This window comes from Gymnoscopelus braueri (genome assembly GCF_963280865.1).
Source record: "Gymnoscopelus braueri genome assembly, chromosome: 21".
NCBI classification, from domain to species: domain Eukaryota; kingdom Metazoa; phylum Chordata; class Actinopteri; order Myctophiformes; family Myctophidae; genus Gymnoscopelus; species Gymnoscopelus braueri.
In genome coordinates this window covers 7,439,220-7,457,362 of record NC_137623.1, presented here as the reverse complement: position 1 = coordinate 7,457,362, position 18,143 = coordinate 7,439,220, and the positions used below count along the sequence as shown (strand labels likewise).

The 18,143-nt window shown below is 40.0% G+C and overlaps 1 protein-coding gene across 1 annotated transcript; it reads left to right on the top strand.

Annotated features, from left to right (window-relative positions):
• Window positions 1-6,758: 6,758 nt before the first annotated feature.
• On the top strand, window positions 6,759-13,868 carry LOC308077526 (patched domain-containing protein 3-like; the record flags this gene model as incomplete). Its single annotated transcript, XM_080418274.1, has 4 exons — window positions 6,759-7,490; window positions 7,996-8,225; window positions 10,509-10,654; window positions 12,035-13,868. 4 exons carry the CDS (start codon window positions 6,759-6,761, stop codon window positions 13,621-13,623), a joined length of 2,697 nt encoding a protein of 898 aa, XP_080274400.1. The 3' UTR covers window positions 13,624-13,868.
• Between the last annotated feature and the right edge of the window lie 4,275 nt (window positions 13,869-18,143).

Below are 18,143 nucleotides of genomic sequence, written 5' to 3'. Positions count from 1 at the left end.
TGGTTACCAACTCTCCATCATTTAGCTGGGGACCACCTGGATTGATTGATTGATTGAATTTTTATTTTTATTATTAGGCAAAAGAATGTAAAACAACACAGTTACATTTATAATGCTTTTGTCTAAAAGGTCCGGCCAAAAAAGTCCTTGCGGACTTGTTTCCGTTGGGGTCCTTGAATTAATTCTGGAACCCCCTCAAGGACCACTGGGGGTCCCCGGACCACTGTTGAGAACCACTGATCTACAGTAACGTAAGCTGCTGGTGATTTTAGATAGGGCTTATTATACCACTTACAAAATGGAACATTAGACTATACTTGCAAGCCATCCCAGCCACATAACCAAATGACTTAATTTGAAGAAATAGCAGATATACAAGCTCATAGTGCGGCACCGAGTGCCGCACTATGAGCTTGTAGATCGGCTATTTCTTTTAAATCTTGGAAATTTGTGCAAATCTTTGAATATATATATTTTTAAAGCGAACATTTGTAACTCAAATCTTTGCTTCTGGGGGTCCGTGGAACACTATATTTGACAAATGTTCACTATAAACAATATATATTAAAAGGTTTGCACAGATTTTTCAAAAAATAGCAGATCTACAAGCTCATAGCGCGGCACTCGGTGCCGCGCTATGAGCTTGTATATCTGCTATTTTTGAATAATGTGTGTGTCATGTCATGTGTTTTTGACACAAAAAAAAAGAGTCTTACTACAATGGTAAAACTGCACAGACAGTTTTTCATCCAGTGGGTTCAGAACAATCTTGTATAAAGAACACCCTGTTTCACCTGCAGGCTTCCCTGCTAATTACACCAAGACATTGATTTCCCCCTGAATCCCTCTCTATCCTCATGAAGGTGGGAGAGGAAGCGGAAGAATTGAAACAAAGTTTTAACAAAGACTTCCACATGAGTTGAGTCTGCTGCTGGAAGATGCTTTTACTGAGTGGGGAGAAGGAGAGTTAATACTGGAGCACAGGTTGAATTGGCCTCAATATTGGTTTCAGCGTTCATTGACCACAGAGATAGCGTTGCCAGATTTAGCGAGAGAAACAATCAACCAGGTCTATGAAAACAAGCCCCAAAGAAGCGACACTATAGGCCACATGAGCACTTTAAACCTATACATCGGCCGCAAATAGCAGATCTACAAGCTCACAACGCGTCGCAATGCTATTTTCAAACAAATCTTGAAACATTTTGATCAGTTTTCAAAACATTTTAACACAAATCTTGAAGGGGCACAAAATGGGGGGGGGGGGGGTGTAGATCTGCTATTTTCAGAATAACTTTTCGAAAAATGAAATCTGGTAGGGGGTTCCCTGGCACAAGTTTGCCAGGGAATTAATTTGGGGGTCCTTGACACAAACATATTTGGGAACCACTGGTTTAAACACCATTAGGAAACAAGCCCAAATAAACAACTACACATTAGAAACAAGCCCAAAACCCCCAATATTTACAAGCAACTTTACAGAAAAACAAGCCCAAAGTCGCTTATAATAAGCAGACATGGCAACACTGATTAGGAGCCCTGTCACTGGAGGGCCCACACACACACACACACACACACACACACACACACACACACACACACACACACACACACACACACACACACACACACACACACACACACACACACACACACACTCAAATTCCAAATAGGAGGGAAAAAACTCACACTCCGGCTCCATATGCATTCTTTTTTAATTAGGCCTTCTTCAGAATCAACTAATTAATAATATATAATAAATCAAATTGCCATCACAGTTAATCCCCTTTGCTGATTTCCTGCAGTCTTTCTCAATAAAGAAACATAATTGTACCGAGGAGAGTGGACTGCCCAGCTAATTTTCTGATTTCCTCTTGCGTTCTATTTCAAGATCTTGTTCTATTTAAATATAGCCTATATGTGCTACTTATAAAATATACTGTGCCTTCAGTTCAGTGAAAGAAAGTGTATTTCTTATGTTCTGAAAAGACACATGGAATAAGTGACATGGCTTGTTACATTTTCTTAAAGGGATAGTTCACCCAAGACATGATTTTTTTCCTATGGATTAGTCACCCCATGGAGACTTGAATTCATGGATTTGTTTTTGTTTTTGTCGCATTCCTAAGCCAATAATTTGATGACCAGCGGACCGGTAGGCAGCGGTTCCGGTAGGAGACACAAAGGAGACTCTTTGTGTCTCCTATACCGGAACTGCAGCCCTCCTCTCCTCTCCCCTCCCCTCCCCTCCCCTCTCCTCTCCTCTCCTCTCCTCTCCTCTCCTCTCCTCTCCTCTCCTCTCCTCTCCCCTCCCCTCCCCTCCCCTCCCCTCCCCTCCCCTCCCCTCTCCTCTCCTCTCCTCTCCTCTCCTCTGCAATGAAGGAAAGATAATCCATTTCTCACTTGCTGTCTGAGAAGTCAATGACCCTCATATGGATCTGTGTGGAATGAGATATGAGTTCTGTCTCAGAGGACATGTATGCAGCCTCTCATGACAGCTGACTGACAGGGGTTAATCCATTAAGACCGGGGGAACGCATCTGTGTCATTTTTAGATTTCTTTGGCTATTAAAAAATAGCAGATCTACAAGCTCATAGCGAGCTTGTAGATCTGCTATGTTTGAAAAATCGTGAAAATTTGCGCAAATCTTTGAAAATATGTTTTAAAGCTATTTTTTTTTAACTCCGATCTGTGCTTCTGGGGGTCCCTGGAACAACATATTTTGAGATGGGGGTCCGCGACCAAATACATATAATTTTGGGGGTCCTTGACATTGGAGCACCACTGATATGGCAACATTTGTAAAATATTTTGATCCAGGGACCTCCAGAAGCAAATATTTGTGTTACAAATGTTCGCTTTAAAAAATTGATATATTCAAAGATTTGCAAAAAAAAAACACTACAATTTACAACAAAAAAACACGATCTACAAGCTCATAGGGTCAGGATATAAAATCTAAAATCTTGAAAGTGTTTGAACATTTTTGAATACTACTATAATAATAGTGTTCTCTGTGCCGCGCTATGAGCTTGTAGATCTGCTATTTTTGAATAGCCCAAAGTATAAAATAATGAATATAACTCAAATCTAAAATGACACAGATGCGTTCAATCCCGGATTGAAGGGGTTAACTGCCAAAGAGGACCGACCATGGTTCCTAGGTGTAAAGCAGACCCTCTCTCTCTCTCTCTCTCGCTCCGACATCCACAGGACTTGTAGATTGAAAATGGGGGGCATGACGCCCGGGGTCGTGGGGTCGATAGACAGGGGCCACTTCTTGCTGGAAATGAAGTGTTTATTATTATTCCTACACTCCTGCGCATGGCTCCTTATTGTTGAAGGACATGACAGACATGACAGTGTCATACATCAATCTATTTGTGTGTGTGTGTGTGTGTGTGTGTGTGTGTGTGTGTGTGTGTGTGTGTGTGTGTGTGTGTGTGTGTGTGTGTGTGTGTGTGTGTGTGTGTGTGTGTGTGTGTGTGTGTGTGTGTGTGTGTGTGTGCGTGCGTGCGTGTACAATGAAAAGACAGCAGATATGTAGGCTATATGGCCAGGGTTAGATTAAAAAAAGATGAAAAAAATAAACAGGTGGGGGGGGGGCTTTCTTAATACCCACGTATACTCACATGACATATAGCGAAAATAGCCAATAAACAAGTTCACAACACCTAGGGTCATGACCGTTGGTGTAAAGTAGCTAAGTACAGTACATTTACTCAAGTACTGTACTTAAGTACACTTTTGAGGAATTTTTACTTTACTGGAGTATTTCCTGTTTTCTATACTTTTACTTCTACTCCACTACATCTCAGAAGCAAATATTGTACTTTTACTCCACTACAATTATTGGAAAACTTTAGTTACTAGTTACTTTGCAGATATAAATTATGATATTATGAAACATACATTAACCACTTTAGCCCTATTTTATACATAGGCTATTTGAAAATAGCAGATCTACAAGCTCACAACGCGTCGCGATGCGACGCGTTGTGAGCTTGTAGATCGTCTATTTTCAAACATTTGAGTACTTTAACTTTTGGTACTTTAAGTACATTTTGATACCAATACTTTGGTACTTTTACTCAAGTAATTTTGTTATTCTGGACTTTTACTTGTAACAGAGTATTTCTATATTGCAGCATTGGTACTTTTACTTAAGTAAAACATCTGAGTACTTTTTCCACCACTGGCTCATGACACATTGTGATTGTGATTGTGAGCTTGCAGATCTGTTATTTTCCCCAAAGAATGATGGTGTGTAACACACAGACAGACAGACAGACACACGTGAGTCTGTCTTGTTTGTCTCTGTGGAGCTCGGCTAATCCTGCAAAACCGCTCGCTGGACCGATCGGCACAAACATTGTGTTTCATAGTTTTTTTTTATATTTAAAGGGATACTTCACTTTAGGGCCGGGGACACATTTAAAAAAAATATTAAAAATAAATGAAAAAAGTTATGGAAAATTCATGGCCCCCTCACGCATTAGTAGGACACTCTAATGCGTGAGGGGGCCATGAATTTTCCATAACTTTTTTCATTTATTTTTAATATTTTTTTTAAATGTGTCCCCGGCCCGAAAGTGAAGTATCCCTGTAACTTTAAATATTTAACTTAAATTGTACAGTGGAAGTCAATGGGGCTGAAATAGCACTGAAGCCTTGCCCAGGTCATAGATCACTGTTTCCCAAACAGTGGGTCGGGACCCATTGTTGGGTCGCAGGGCAATTTTTTAATTGGGAGTGAATTTCTCTTTTTTTTGTTTACACATATTTTTTTTTATGATTTTATTTAAAAATGTCCATGAATGTGAAAAAGAAATATATATATTTTTTAAGAAGTACTGAAAATCGCCGAACTACAAGCTCACAATGTGTCGCGTTGTGAGCTTGTATATCTGCTATTTTTTTAATAAGCCAAAGAAATCTAAAATGACAAAGATGCGTTCCCAGATTTAACGGCTTAATTAATAAGTAAGTAATATGTATTTAGCATAATCTCTGTGCTGTCATGACTCAAGGATATTTTCATCATTTGCACTTCACCCTATAGATATCTGCATGTTAGACCCCTAAAATATATGGCTTGGTCTTTGAGTCCTTCTCGTAATTTGCACTGATGTTATAGCCCCCTAAAATGACTGCAGTAAATACAAGATGCAATCATGGTTTTAATGTTTATTTCCCATGTCCTTTTTGTTTCAGTATAACGAGCTGTTACCAGTGAACTGCACTGTGCTCACCGGCACCTTAGAGTCTGGAAAAGAAGACTAGGAGAAGTACATGAGGGCCACAGAAACTTCCGGTAAAGCTGTACAACATGTCGTCCTTGTACAGTACGTTCAGTTAGACACTTTCTGCAGTAGTTCTTTTCCACTTTATTTCCATGTGAGATGGAGAAAAAAACACTTGGTACGAGGGTAAGGGGCTCCCATATCTGAAAACAACACAAGCTCATGAGCTTGTAGATCTGCTATTTTTGAAAAAAATATATATTAGTATATATTTATAAGTGTATATATATTTTTAAAGCAAACATTTTTAACTCGAATCTTTCCCCTGCTACGAAATATTTTCAGATGGGGGTCCGCGGCCAAATACATAATCATTTTGGAGGTCCTTGACATGAATACGTTTGCGCACCACTGATATAGAAACATACGTTTTTCTGAAAACTGTTTAGAAGACATTTGTAGAATCAGAACCTCAGGCCTTAATGGGTTAATAAGTAATGTGAAGTACAAATTGCAACCAAACCTGTGATAGCCAGTCATTTTGGTCATAAACAAGAAGTTGAAGGGTACATTTAAGTCTGATAATGATGTACCGTGCATGTTCACATCATGTATGCTTTAAATTAAGCTACTTAAGACAATTTTTCAAATATTGTATCTTTTAAAATGTTGGACAAAATAGCCAATTTTGCATCGAAAGGCCCACTCCTCCTCGATGCCCACTCCTCCTGTATGCTTTCCCTGCATCAGCGTTATCTATCGTAACTTAAGTGTCGGCTTTCATTACTCATTTTCAGTAAGTCATAATAAAAGCCTAACAAGCTTTCTCAGAGTAATATAACTCACCGTTTCCTGCTCGGCAGTTAGTCGTGTTGTTATCTTTTACCTCTATATATCACTTTTATAACCCCTCATAAAACGTGATGCCTGCCTACTAGGCCAATACTACAGTAACGCAATGCAATGTGTTTGAGGAATTTGTACCTTTTATTGTACGCCTTTTACAGAATGTCTTGTTATGGAATCATGCTGCTAATTGCATCTTATCTGCCTTTTTGAGAAATGGATGACTACGCAACCCACAGACTTTAACCCATTAAGACCGGGAACACATCTGTGTAACTGCTTAAACCATGATTTTATACTTTGAAAATAGCAGATCTACAAGCTTGTATTTTTGAAAAATCGTGATTTTTTTTGCAAATCTTTGAGTGTATATATATAAATATATATATATTTAAAGCGAACATTTGTAACTCAAATCTTTGCTTCTGGGGGGTCCCTGGAACGAAATGTTTTCAGATGGGGAAATGTTTTCCACGGCCGCAGTTATACAAGCTTATAGTGCGGCACTCTGCGCCGCGCTATGAGCTTGTATAACTGCGATTTTTGAATAGTCAGAAATTAAAAAAATTACTGATGCGTTCCCGGTCTTAATGGGTTAAAAGGACAGGTTTTGCATCACCTTAAGTAGATGCTCTCTCTGCCTTGAGTAGAAAGCAAGACCGAGGAGGATGGGCTGCAAGCGCACAGACTGCATAGAGAAGCCCTTATCCGCGCTTTTCGAACGTCTCGGCTCGCTCATCGGCTCACACCCTGTCTTGTTTTTGCTCCTTCCTCTCCTGCTCTCAGCGTTGCTCGGCGGAGGCTTCGCTTTCCTAAAAGACAGGGAGGACAATGACATCGAGCGACAGTTCACGCCGCAGAAGGGCCCCTCCAAGGCGGCGAGAGACTTTGTCCGAGAGAACTTTCCCGTCGACGATTCGACATTTTCGAGCCAGAGGCTCTACACGAAGGGCAACTTTGCGTCGGTCATCGCCCTATCGAAAAACAATTCGAATATACTAATGCGAGATGCTATTGAGGACGTAATCGCCCTGAACAGTAAGATACTTGGCATCGCTGTGGACCAAGGGAAGTTGAGTTTCAGTGACTTGTGTGCTAAGGCCGAGGGACAATGTGTGTCAAACGACATCCTGGACATATTTCACTCTGATGTCAATGGAACCGACGAGACAGCCAACATCACGTTCCCCGTGCACACGCACGGATCCAGACAGATCTTTCTGGGTTCTGTTCTGGGTGGGATTAGCACAGACGATGCCACCGGGGTGGTCACGTGTGCGAGGGCCGTGAGACTGTTCTACTACTTAGGGAGTCAGGAGAGCGCGGCCGAGGTCACCAAAGTGTGGCTGAGAGAATTCAAAAGGCTCATGTCCACTGAGACGGAAAGCAAACACATTGAAGTATGTACGACCGTGCTATGATGCCTGTATAACAAACCTGCTTCACACCAAAAATCTGCATTTTAAACATGATAGTTTTGTAATGTTGCACTGACTATACATTAGTCTCTGCATAAGGGATTGATGCAAGTGCCTAAAAAGGACATTATAATGTAAACGTACAGACATAACAAAGGCATTTAGGTGCATTTGCTAAACAGCAGTTGCAGCATGCAACTAGCTCACATAACACATTCAATTGTCATTTTAGATTTCTTTGGCTATTCAAAAAATAGCAGATCTACAAGCTCATAGCGTGGCAACATGTGCCACGCTATGAACTTGTAGATCTGCTATTTTTGAAAAATCTTGAAAATGTGTGCAAATCTTTTAATATATATATATATATATATTTAAAGCAAAACATTTTAACTCAAATCTTTAACTCGAAACTAGATATTTTGAGATGGGGGTCCGCGGCCAAATACATATCATTTTGGGGGTCCTTGACATGAAAACGTTTGAGAATCTTGTCATCATATTGTTCAGTACTTTACTGATGTTGATGCTCCACTCTTTCCATAATGCTGTTGTGAATTGGATGTTGCATACTGAGTTGCACTCTGTTTATCAGGTCACCTACTACACCTCCAAGTCCAAACAAGAGGAGATTGAAAACCACACCAGAGACGGCTTCCCGTTGTTCATCATCACATACGCCATCGCCATCACCTTCTCAGTGATATCCTGCCTACGGTAAGCACGTGGAAAGTAACTAAGTACGTGTACTCAAGTACATTTTGTGGTCATTTAACTTTACTGGAGCATTTTCACACAAAAAAAGCCAAATGGATAAGACACATTATGTTTCATTAAACATTCAACTCTCAAACAACTGGACAAACAACAGTGCTCCAAGCAATGATACAAAATATAAATATCACAATTTACATTTGATATTATTGTGATTGATAACAGTCTGACACAGTGACACCGGTTGTATATTTATTTAAGCTGAGATCAACCTGAAGGGGGGAGGGGGGCTCCCCCCTTCAGGTTGATCTCAGCTTAAATAAATATTTCACTTTCAAAAAAACGTTGGGTCATTTTATTGTCTACTCAGGCTTTTGTGAGCCCCCCAGACCGTTTTTAAGTTGCTTGATTCAGTATTTAGATATTTGATATTCATTTTATCAGACACGCCCCCTTCCTATACAAACCCATTATAACTTCAAACGCCATTTTTAACATGTTAATCAATCAGATTCATCAAAAACACCCGTCCATGGTTCTGGTGACTCACCCTGCCCTCCTAATACGCGAGGGGGCTGTTTTTTCGATTACTTTTTGCAGTTATTATTCTTTTTTTTTAATTGTATTTAATTATTTTAATTTTCCAATTTTTTTTTTTTAAATAAATAAAAAAAGTAAACTGTCTGGGGGGCTCGCAAAAGCCTGAGTAGACCATAAAATGACCCAAAGTTTTTTTTAAAGTGAAATATCCCTTTAAAGTCATTTATGCATTGTGTTTGTTTAAGGCGGTCCGGGTCGATTCCCTCATGTAATTAGATCATTGCTCGGAGCAAATGTCAGCAACACTGTAAAGATTCAGGGTTCAACTCCCACTAGACCCTCTCACGCTATTAATAGTACTATCTGTACGGCGCAGAGAGAGGTTCTTGTATATATTGAGCTTTTCCCTAATGGCATACCGGTATTATGTTATTATATTGATTTTGATTGCATTCGTAGATTGATCGCTCCTGAAGGGAATCATTCCATAATGATAATGCTAATGTTATATCCATTTTGATACAAATAACTCATCGGAAATTCATTATTAAAGGCCCATGCTGTAGATTATTTTGTCAACGAGAGAATGTCATTACTATGGCTATTTCAAAAGGGTGTAGTTTCTATCGTTGTGCTATTTTGTACCACTAGACCAGGAAAGATCTTGATGTTGGGAATGCAATGCATGTCCCACCCAGATATGTAATCAGTACTCTTTGTATCCATCCGTCAGTCTGTCTGTCTGTGTCCCTGTTACAGTATGGGTGCCATATAGAGATCTGTCTGTCTGTCTGTCTGTCTGTCTGTCTGTCTGTCTGTCTGTCTGTCTGTCTGTCTGTCTGTCTGTCTGTCAGTGTTGATTTCGTCGACTAAAACTATGACGAAAAATGTTTGTCGACTACCTTTTTTCACTGACGAAAACTCAATAAAAACTAAATAATGATCATATGAGGACTAAAATAAGACTAAATATATTGACAATTTTGTCATTTTATGTTTGGTTGCGCTCGGGTGTTGCGCTCTGAAAATAGCAGATCTACAAGCTCACAACGCGTCGCGCTGCGACGCGTTGTGAGCTTGTAGATCGGCTATTTTCAGCATGCAACCAAGTGTAAAATCAGCCATCAACGCACCGCCAAAATACATTTTAGTCGACTAAATCAACTGTAGATTTATTTAGTCGACTATAATCTTATGACATTTAGTCGACTAAAACTAGACAAAAACTAAAACATTTCAGGTGACTAAAATATGACCAAACGGAATTTTATTCAAAATACTATGACTAAAACTAACAAAAAAATGTGTTGTCAAAATCAACACTGCTGTCTGTCTGTCTGTCTGTCTGTGTTCCTTTCATGACACGGGTCCCTTGTATAGAGATCTCTGACCGTTTCTGATGCTATCTTAAATCTTACAGATACAGATATCTCCATATATGGGCATAAAAGGGACACAGGCAGACAGATAGACAGACAGATACAGAGATCTCCATATGTGGGTTGATCGTGTGTGTGTGTGTGTGTGTGTGTGTGTGTGTGTGTGTGTGTGTGTGTGTGTGTGTGTGTGTGTGTGTGTGTGTGTGTGTGTGTGTGTGTGTGTGTGTGTGTGTGTGTGTGTGTGTGTGTGTGTGTGTGTGTGTGGAAAATGACTTGCATTTACCCACTACCGCTTAACGTAACGTTGTCCTTCCAACAGATGGGACAGTGTTCTTAACATACTCTGTGCTCTGTGTCCTTCCAACAGATGGGACAGTGTCCGTAACAAGGTGTGGGTGGCTGTGATGGGTGTCATCTCCATCGGTCTGGCGGTGCTCTCCTCCTTTGGCCTGATGCTGTACCTGGGAGTTCCCTTTGTCATCACCGTGGCCAACTCACCTTTCCTCATACTTGGTATACATTTTATTCCTTTTTCAATCCAGCGTCTGTAAAAATATGAAATATATACAGTATCATGGAGTTGCTTATTTGGGCTTGTTTCCTAATGTTGTTTAAATACGTTTTTTTTTTGTTGACATTTTCATGTCAAGGACCCCCAGATTAATATGTATTTGGTGCCACTGCCAAGGACCCCCACACAAGATTTGAGATTTGAGATTTTTCACAAATATTCCACATTTCCCCCTTTTTTCCAAGATTTTGTTTCGTTTTGAAAATGGCAGATCTACAAGCTCACATGCGACACGTTGCAAGCTTGTAGATCTGCTATTTTCAAATAGCCAATAATAGTGCTCATTTGGCCTAACCTCGCGTCACCAGACTTTCTACCTCGGAGGAAAGCCTGGTATTCGTTCTAAAACTAGCCGTGTGATCCGGTGTAGAAAAAAAGTTATAAAAAACATAATAATAACCGTGGTTCTGTGGTTGGTTCCGGTTGGCGTCGCATTGTTTTTTGTTCCCCACATAATGCGAATCAATAGTTTAGTCGCGCTACGAGTTAGAATTAAAGATGAATATACCAGACGATTATTATACCAAAAGAAACAAAACGATTATACTTTACACAATACAATACCAAACTAAGTTTTAAACTAGGGGAATCATTTTGGAGATGCACGGCACCGGTGGCAGTGGTGGAAAGTAACTAAGTACATTTACTTAAGTACTGTACTTAAGTACAATTTTGAGGTATTTGCACTTTACTTGAGTATTTCCAATTTCCAATACTTTAACTTCTACTCCACTACATCTCAGAGGCAAATATTGTACTTTTACTCCACTACATTTAGTTGAAAACTTTAGTTACTACCGTAGTTACTTTTCAGATATAAATGATTATATTAGGAAACATACATTAACCACTTTAAACCTATTTTATACCTAGGCTATTTGAAAATAGCAGATCTACAAGCTCACAACGCGTCGCATCGCGACGCGTTGTGAGCTTGTAGATCGGCTATTTTCAAATATTTAGTACTTTTACTTTTGGTACTTTAAGTACATTTTGATGCCAATACTTTTGTACTTTTACTTAAGTAAATTTTTAATTCTGGACTTTTACTTGTAACGGAGTATTTTTATATTGCAGTATTGGTACTTTTACTTAAGTAAAGAATTTGACTACTTTTTCCACCACTGTCCGGCTACCTGATGACGTAATGATGATGTAAAGTTATTTCCGCTGATCCGACCGGATCAGAAACTCGAAAATGGTATTGATCCCAGGCTACTTTTGGCCTAGTCGCTTATTCTGGGCTTGTTTTCATGGACCTGGTTGCTTATTTCTCTCGCAAAATCTGGCAACTCTAATTACAACAATGTCATTTCCTGCAGGAATTGGTCTGAACAACATGTTCATCATGGTGTCCAACTGGCAACACACCAAGGTGACTGACTCGGTGCCCACGAGGATGGCTCACACCTACCGAGAGGCGGCCATGTCCATCACCATCACCAGCTTGACAGACGTCGTCAAGTTCTTCATCGGCGTCACGTCGTACTTCCCGTCGGTGCAGTCGTTCTGCCTGTACACCGGCACCTCCGTCGTGTTCTGCTACGTCTACAGCATCACCTTCTTCGGAGCCATACTGGCTCTGAACGGGAGGAGAGAAGCCGGCAACAGGCACTGGCTGACCTGCGTGAAGCTTCCAACAAGAACCGCGGACCTCGAACGTTCTTCCGAGATGCTCGGTATCTGCTGTGTCGGAGGGGACTACGATACGTACACGGAGAAGGAGAAAACGCACCCCGTCAGTAACTTCTTTAAGAGTTACTACGGTCCGTGTCTGGTCAAGCCGTGGTCTAAAGGGATCGTGATGCTCCTTTACGTAGCGTATTTAGCCGCTAGCGTCTACGGATGCTTCCAGATAGAGCAAGGCATCGAACTCTACGATTTGTCCGAAGACAACTCCCACGTCACCATGTATCACCGGAAGGTCAAGGAGTTCTTTTCCAACTACGGTCCGAACGTGATGGTCGTCGTTACGGAGGAATTCCCGTACTGGGACGAGACCGAGAGGTCTGAACTTCAGGCCTGCATGGAAGACTTTAAAAAGGTTCAGTTCGTGGACGAGGTCTTATACACGTCCTGGCTGGACTCCTATCTGGAGTCCTCCTACGGACAAAATAATCGTTCGAATTCTAGTTTAGACGACAAAGACGTCTTTCTAGAAAATCTCCCTTCGTTTCTGAAATCGTCTCCTTATTTAAGACAAGACGTGAACTTAGCGGAAGACTCCGTCCGCGCCTCTCGTTTCTTCGTCCAGACGGTTCACATAACCGACGCCGGGGCGGAAATCGAAATGTTCAAGGGCCTGAAGGACGTCGCCGACCGCTGCGCCGCCGCCGCCGCCCCTTTGCTGACGTACCACCCGGCGTTCATTTTCTACGATCAGTACGACGTGCTGGTCAGCAGCAGCGTCAAGAACGTGGGCGTGATCACCGCCGTGATGTTCGTCGTCTCCCTGCTGCTGATCCCGAACCCGCTGTGCTCGCTGTGGGTGGCGTGCTCCATCGGCTCCGTGATCGTAGGGGTGAAGGGCTTCATGGCGCTGTGGGACGTCAGCCTGGACTCCATATCCATGATCATATTCTCCATGTGCATCGGCTTCACCGTGGACTTCTCCGCTCACGTGGCCTACGCCTTCGTCTCCAGCGAGAAGCCCGGTCCGGACGAGAGGGTCGTGGAGGCGCTCTCCGATCTGGGCTATCCCGTTCTCCAAGGGGGCCTGGCCACCGTTTTAGGCGTGGCCGTGTTGTCCACGTCTGAGTTTCACATTTTCAGGACGTTCTTTAAGATCATGTTCTTGGTGATGGTGATCGGGATGGTCCACGGACTGGCTTTCGTCCCAGTGATTCTGACTTTGTTTACACGCAGCTCGGATGAAGAAAAGAGAAAACAAACCGTTTTTAGCATTCATTAGGAAACATTGAACACTGCTGACGTGTTGTGTTGTATTGTATAGTATGTTTTATTTGTATTTAACCCATTAAGACCTGAGGCTGATTCTATAAAATGTCTGTTTCTATGTCTTCTTTAGAATGTCTTCTAAAAACTGTTTTTTGAAAAAAACCTATGTTACTATGTTAGTGGTTCTCAAACTTTTTCATGTCAAGGACCTCAAAATGTTTATGTATTTGGCCAAGGACCCCCATCTCAAAATATTTTGTTCCAGGGACCCCCCAGAAGCAAAGATTTGAGTTAAAAATGTTTGCTCGAAAAAAAAAATATTCAAAGATTTTCACACATTTTCACGATTTAAAAAAAAAAATGCAGATCTACAAGCTCATAGCACGGCACTCAGTGCCGCGCTATGAGCTTGTATATCTGCTATTTTTGAACACTACAACAAATACATCTCTGGTGTCCCATGTCCTTTACTCTGGCACCATCTTTAGGTCAAGGAAGATTTCCACTTTCACACAAAAATGATATAAATAATTTAATTGTTTAATTTGACATGAACACCTTTTCTGTTGTTCATAATCATATTATGTGTTAATCCTTCAGTGAATATACAATATATACATATAAATACAGCATGAAATGTTCCACACATTTTTGTAAATAATAATATTGAAATGATATAGGGATTGGTATAGATTTTCTTTTTTCTTCATGAAAATAAAACAAACTGAATACAAATAAAGCATGTCCGAATTAACTGTTTCTCAGTCGGCTGCCCCCTAGCAGGACTTTATTTTATTTTATTTTATTTTATTTAGGAGCCCAATTGCCACAGTAACAACTATCCTTTCTTGACCAAGTGGACAACATTATAACAACACATTTTAAATAAATGGGGAAAAAAAAAAGTTCTCTCACATTCATAATGTCACCAAAAATGTTAATGATTAAAATACATAACTGAGTTAGTAAGCAATATATAAATAGAACTCTCCAATATTATGATTAGGCATTATAAACTGATGTTGGTGTCAGTGGTGTGTGGCTCTGGATTGGTTGATCTATCTGTCTGTCAAACTGGTCCATCTATGTTATGCTTGGAGAGGTTCACCTTCTCTTCTGCTCTTCTCTTCTGTGGGGTTCCCCAAGGTTCAATCCTGGGTACCATTTTATTTATTGTTTATATGCCACCCCTGGGGCATATCATGCGTTGGCATAACATAGATTTGCTACGCAGATGATGCTCAATTGTACAGTATATTCCATTAGAGCCTGGGTGGTTGGATGTCCAATAATTTCCTGCTGTTTCTCCAAAACAGAATTGATTGTAATAATAACCTCCTCTGGCCTCAGGCAGCACTACAAGCATCAATAATCTTGCACAGTGGTGGAAGAAGTACTCAGATATTTTACTTAGGTAAAAGTAAGCAGTACCACCATATAAAAGTACTCTGTTACAAGTAAAAGGCCATTTGTGTTCAAAATGTTTCTGGCACTGCACAAAATTAACGTCCTACTGGCTATATATATTTAAATCACTGTCAGACATTGTTAACAAAGCTTTTGACCCAGATCCACTGACAGCAGTACTGGGAGTCAGAGGGCAGTGGTGGAAAGTAACTAAGTACATTTACTTAAGTACTGTACTTAAGTACAATTTTGAGGTCTTTGTACTTTACTTGAGTATTTCCAATTTCCAATACTTTTACTTCTACTCCACTACATCTCAGAGGCAAATATTGTACTTTTACTCCACTACAATTATTTGAAAACTTTAGTTACTAGTTACTTTTCAGATATAAATTATGATATTATGAAACATTCATTAACCACTGTATATACCTAGGCTATTTGAAAATAGCCGATCTACAAGCTCACAATGCGTTGCATCGCGACGCGTTGTGAGCTTATAGATCTGCTATTTTCAAACATTTTAGTACTTTTGCTTTTGGTATTTTAACTATATTTTGATTCTACTTTTGTACTTTACTCAAGTAACATTTTGAACACAGGCCTTTTACTTGTAACAGAGTACTTCTCCATTGTGCTATTGATACTTTTAGGAAACATTTCAGTACTTTTTCCACCACTGATCCGCTGACAGCAGTACTGGGAGTCAGAACTGACTAGTGTTAAATATAAACTTGGTAACATGTGTGACTCTACTGACTCGCAGACTGATACTGGAAGCAAGTGCAGGCTCCAACCCATACTGCACTTACGAAAGATGTAATGCACTATTAGCAATTGGAAAAGATAAAGTTTGAATTGAGAGGGAGTGAAGACACATTTTACAAGACCTGGCAACCCTTCATTGTCCACTTCAATAAAAAAAAGTGCATCCATGTGCTGTTTTTTCTTTGTGCATCCATGTGATGTTTTTTTTTCTTTATAAAAAAAAATATATATAATAAAATGTTACGTTTGTAGCTAATATTTTATGATCAATGAGGCAATGCATTTTAAGGAGACAGAGGGAGTGAGGGAAAGCAGGCACGATCTGTGCTGGGAGCGCATGAGAGCTAGAGTGTCTGTTGTTGTTCTGTTTTTGTGTTTTTTTAGGTTATATATTTTATTTCAACTCATCCGGAATATTTACCAAATTATCTGTCATTGTCTTTTCTTGTTTTATATTTTATAGTTGTATATACAAAAAAAATCCAATAAAAAGAGTATTGAAAAAATATATGTTACTCGAGTAAAAGTACAAAAGTATTGGCATCAAAATATACTTAAAGTACCAAAAGTAAAAGTGCTAAAAAAAAATGAAAATAGCAGATCTACAAGCTCACAACAGCTATTTTCAAATAGCCTATGTATAAAATAGGGCTGACGTGGTTAATGTATGTGTTGTTAATATACTAATTTATATCTGCAAAGAAACTAGTAACTAAAGTTTTCAAATAATTGTAATGGAGTAAAAGTACAATATTTGCCTCTAAGATGTAGTGGAGTAGAAGTAAAAGTTCTGAAAATTGGAAATACTCCACTAAAGTAAAAAATACCTCAAAATTGTTCTTAAGTACAGTGCTTGAGTAAATGTACTTAGTTACTTTACGCTTGCAACCTATAAAGCAGGCGTCATGTTCAACTCTGAGCTTTCTGTTCTTTGGACATATAGGTGACCAAAGTGGTTCAGTCCTGCTTTGACCAACTGAGTCATATAGCTAGCAAAAGGTCAGGCCAGTCCTCTGACCCCTGCAGAGTCACACCTAGAGAAGGTCATCCATGCTTTTATCTCCTCCCCACTTTACTATTGCAATGCTCTTATGTGTGTATCGGCAAGGGAAACATACAGAGACTGCAACTGATACAAAACACTGCTGCCAGGCTTTTATTACTAAGGGAAATGGTTCTTTGGGGTTCAAGGACCCCCCAAATTATGTTTGGCTATGGACCCCCATCTCAAAAATATATGTAGTGCCAGGGACCTCTACAAGCAAATATTTGAGTTAAAAATGTTTGCTTTAAATATATATATTCAAAGATTTCCACACATTTTCAAGATATTTAAAAAATAGCAGATCTTCAAGCTCGCTATGAGTTTGTATATCTGCTATTTTTGAATAGCCAAAGTACGAAAAATATGGTTAATGTGGTTTAAAAAATTTTGACGCTACAATGCTTTATGCCGCAAGTTGGCAAAAACAAAAAACACAAAAAAAAAAGATCGATCTAAATGTTCCATTATCTACTGATTGTCAGCTGGCGACATGAGGCAGGTTTGACCAGTAGCAGTCACATATTACTTTACGTAAATATGTCAATCTTTCCCCTTAAGATGTCACAAGGAAAACGTATCCATTTGCCATTAGGACAGATTGAAAATAACCACTTGAACCCCAGCATCCCTTTTCTGGGGAGAACATTCACCAAAAATAGCAGATCTACAAGCTTGCAACGTGTCGCAAACTTGTAGATCAGCTGGTGTACATTGAAAAAGAACGCACCAAGTACAGTGCAACTCAGGTTTGTTTCGAGGTCAGTATTGAGGGTTAAAGTGAAGTGATAAATTCCAAATATTATCAAAGTATTCTGAGGCACCCCTGGACTTGCAAGGGTGCCACGGCACCCACTTTGAGAAACCCTGCTCTACTGTATCTGTGATATTTTAACTCCCTATGAGCCTGGTCACTGCCTGAGATCATCCAGCAGCCAGGGTCCTGCTAATGGTTCCAAAGTCTCAGCTTTGTCAGTAAGCATGACTGGGATTTTGCAGTGCAGGTCCCTCAGCTGTGGAACTCCCTGTCTGGGGATCTCAGGTAGGCAAACAAAACACAGTGTCCTCTTCTAAATCTCTGCTTAAAAACGCACTTCAATCGTAGCCTTTTCTTTACAAATACAATCAGCACATATTACAGGATATCATAGCCTAAACTGAGTTCTTTCTGAAGAACGGCTGTACTTCATTTATTTTTAAAAACTGATCTTACTAATGTAGGATAAATGTAGTTGTGGTTTAAGAGTGACATAACACTTATGTTTTTTCTTTAAAGCATTGGTTGTAGGCATGAAGCATATCCAATGAAGGCATTC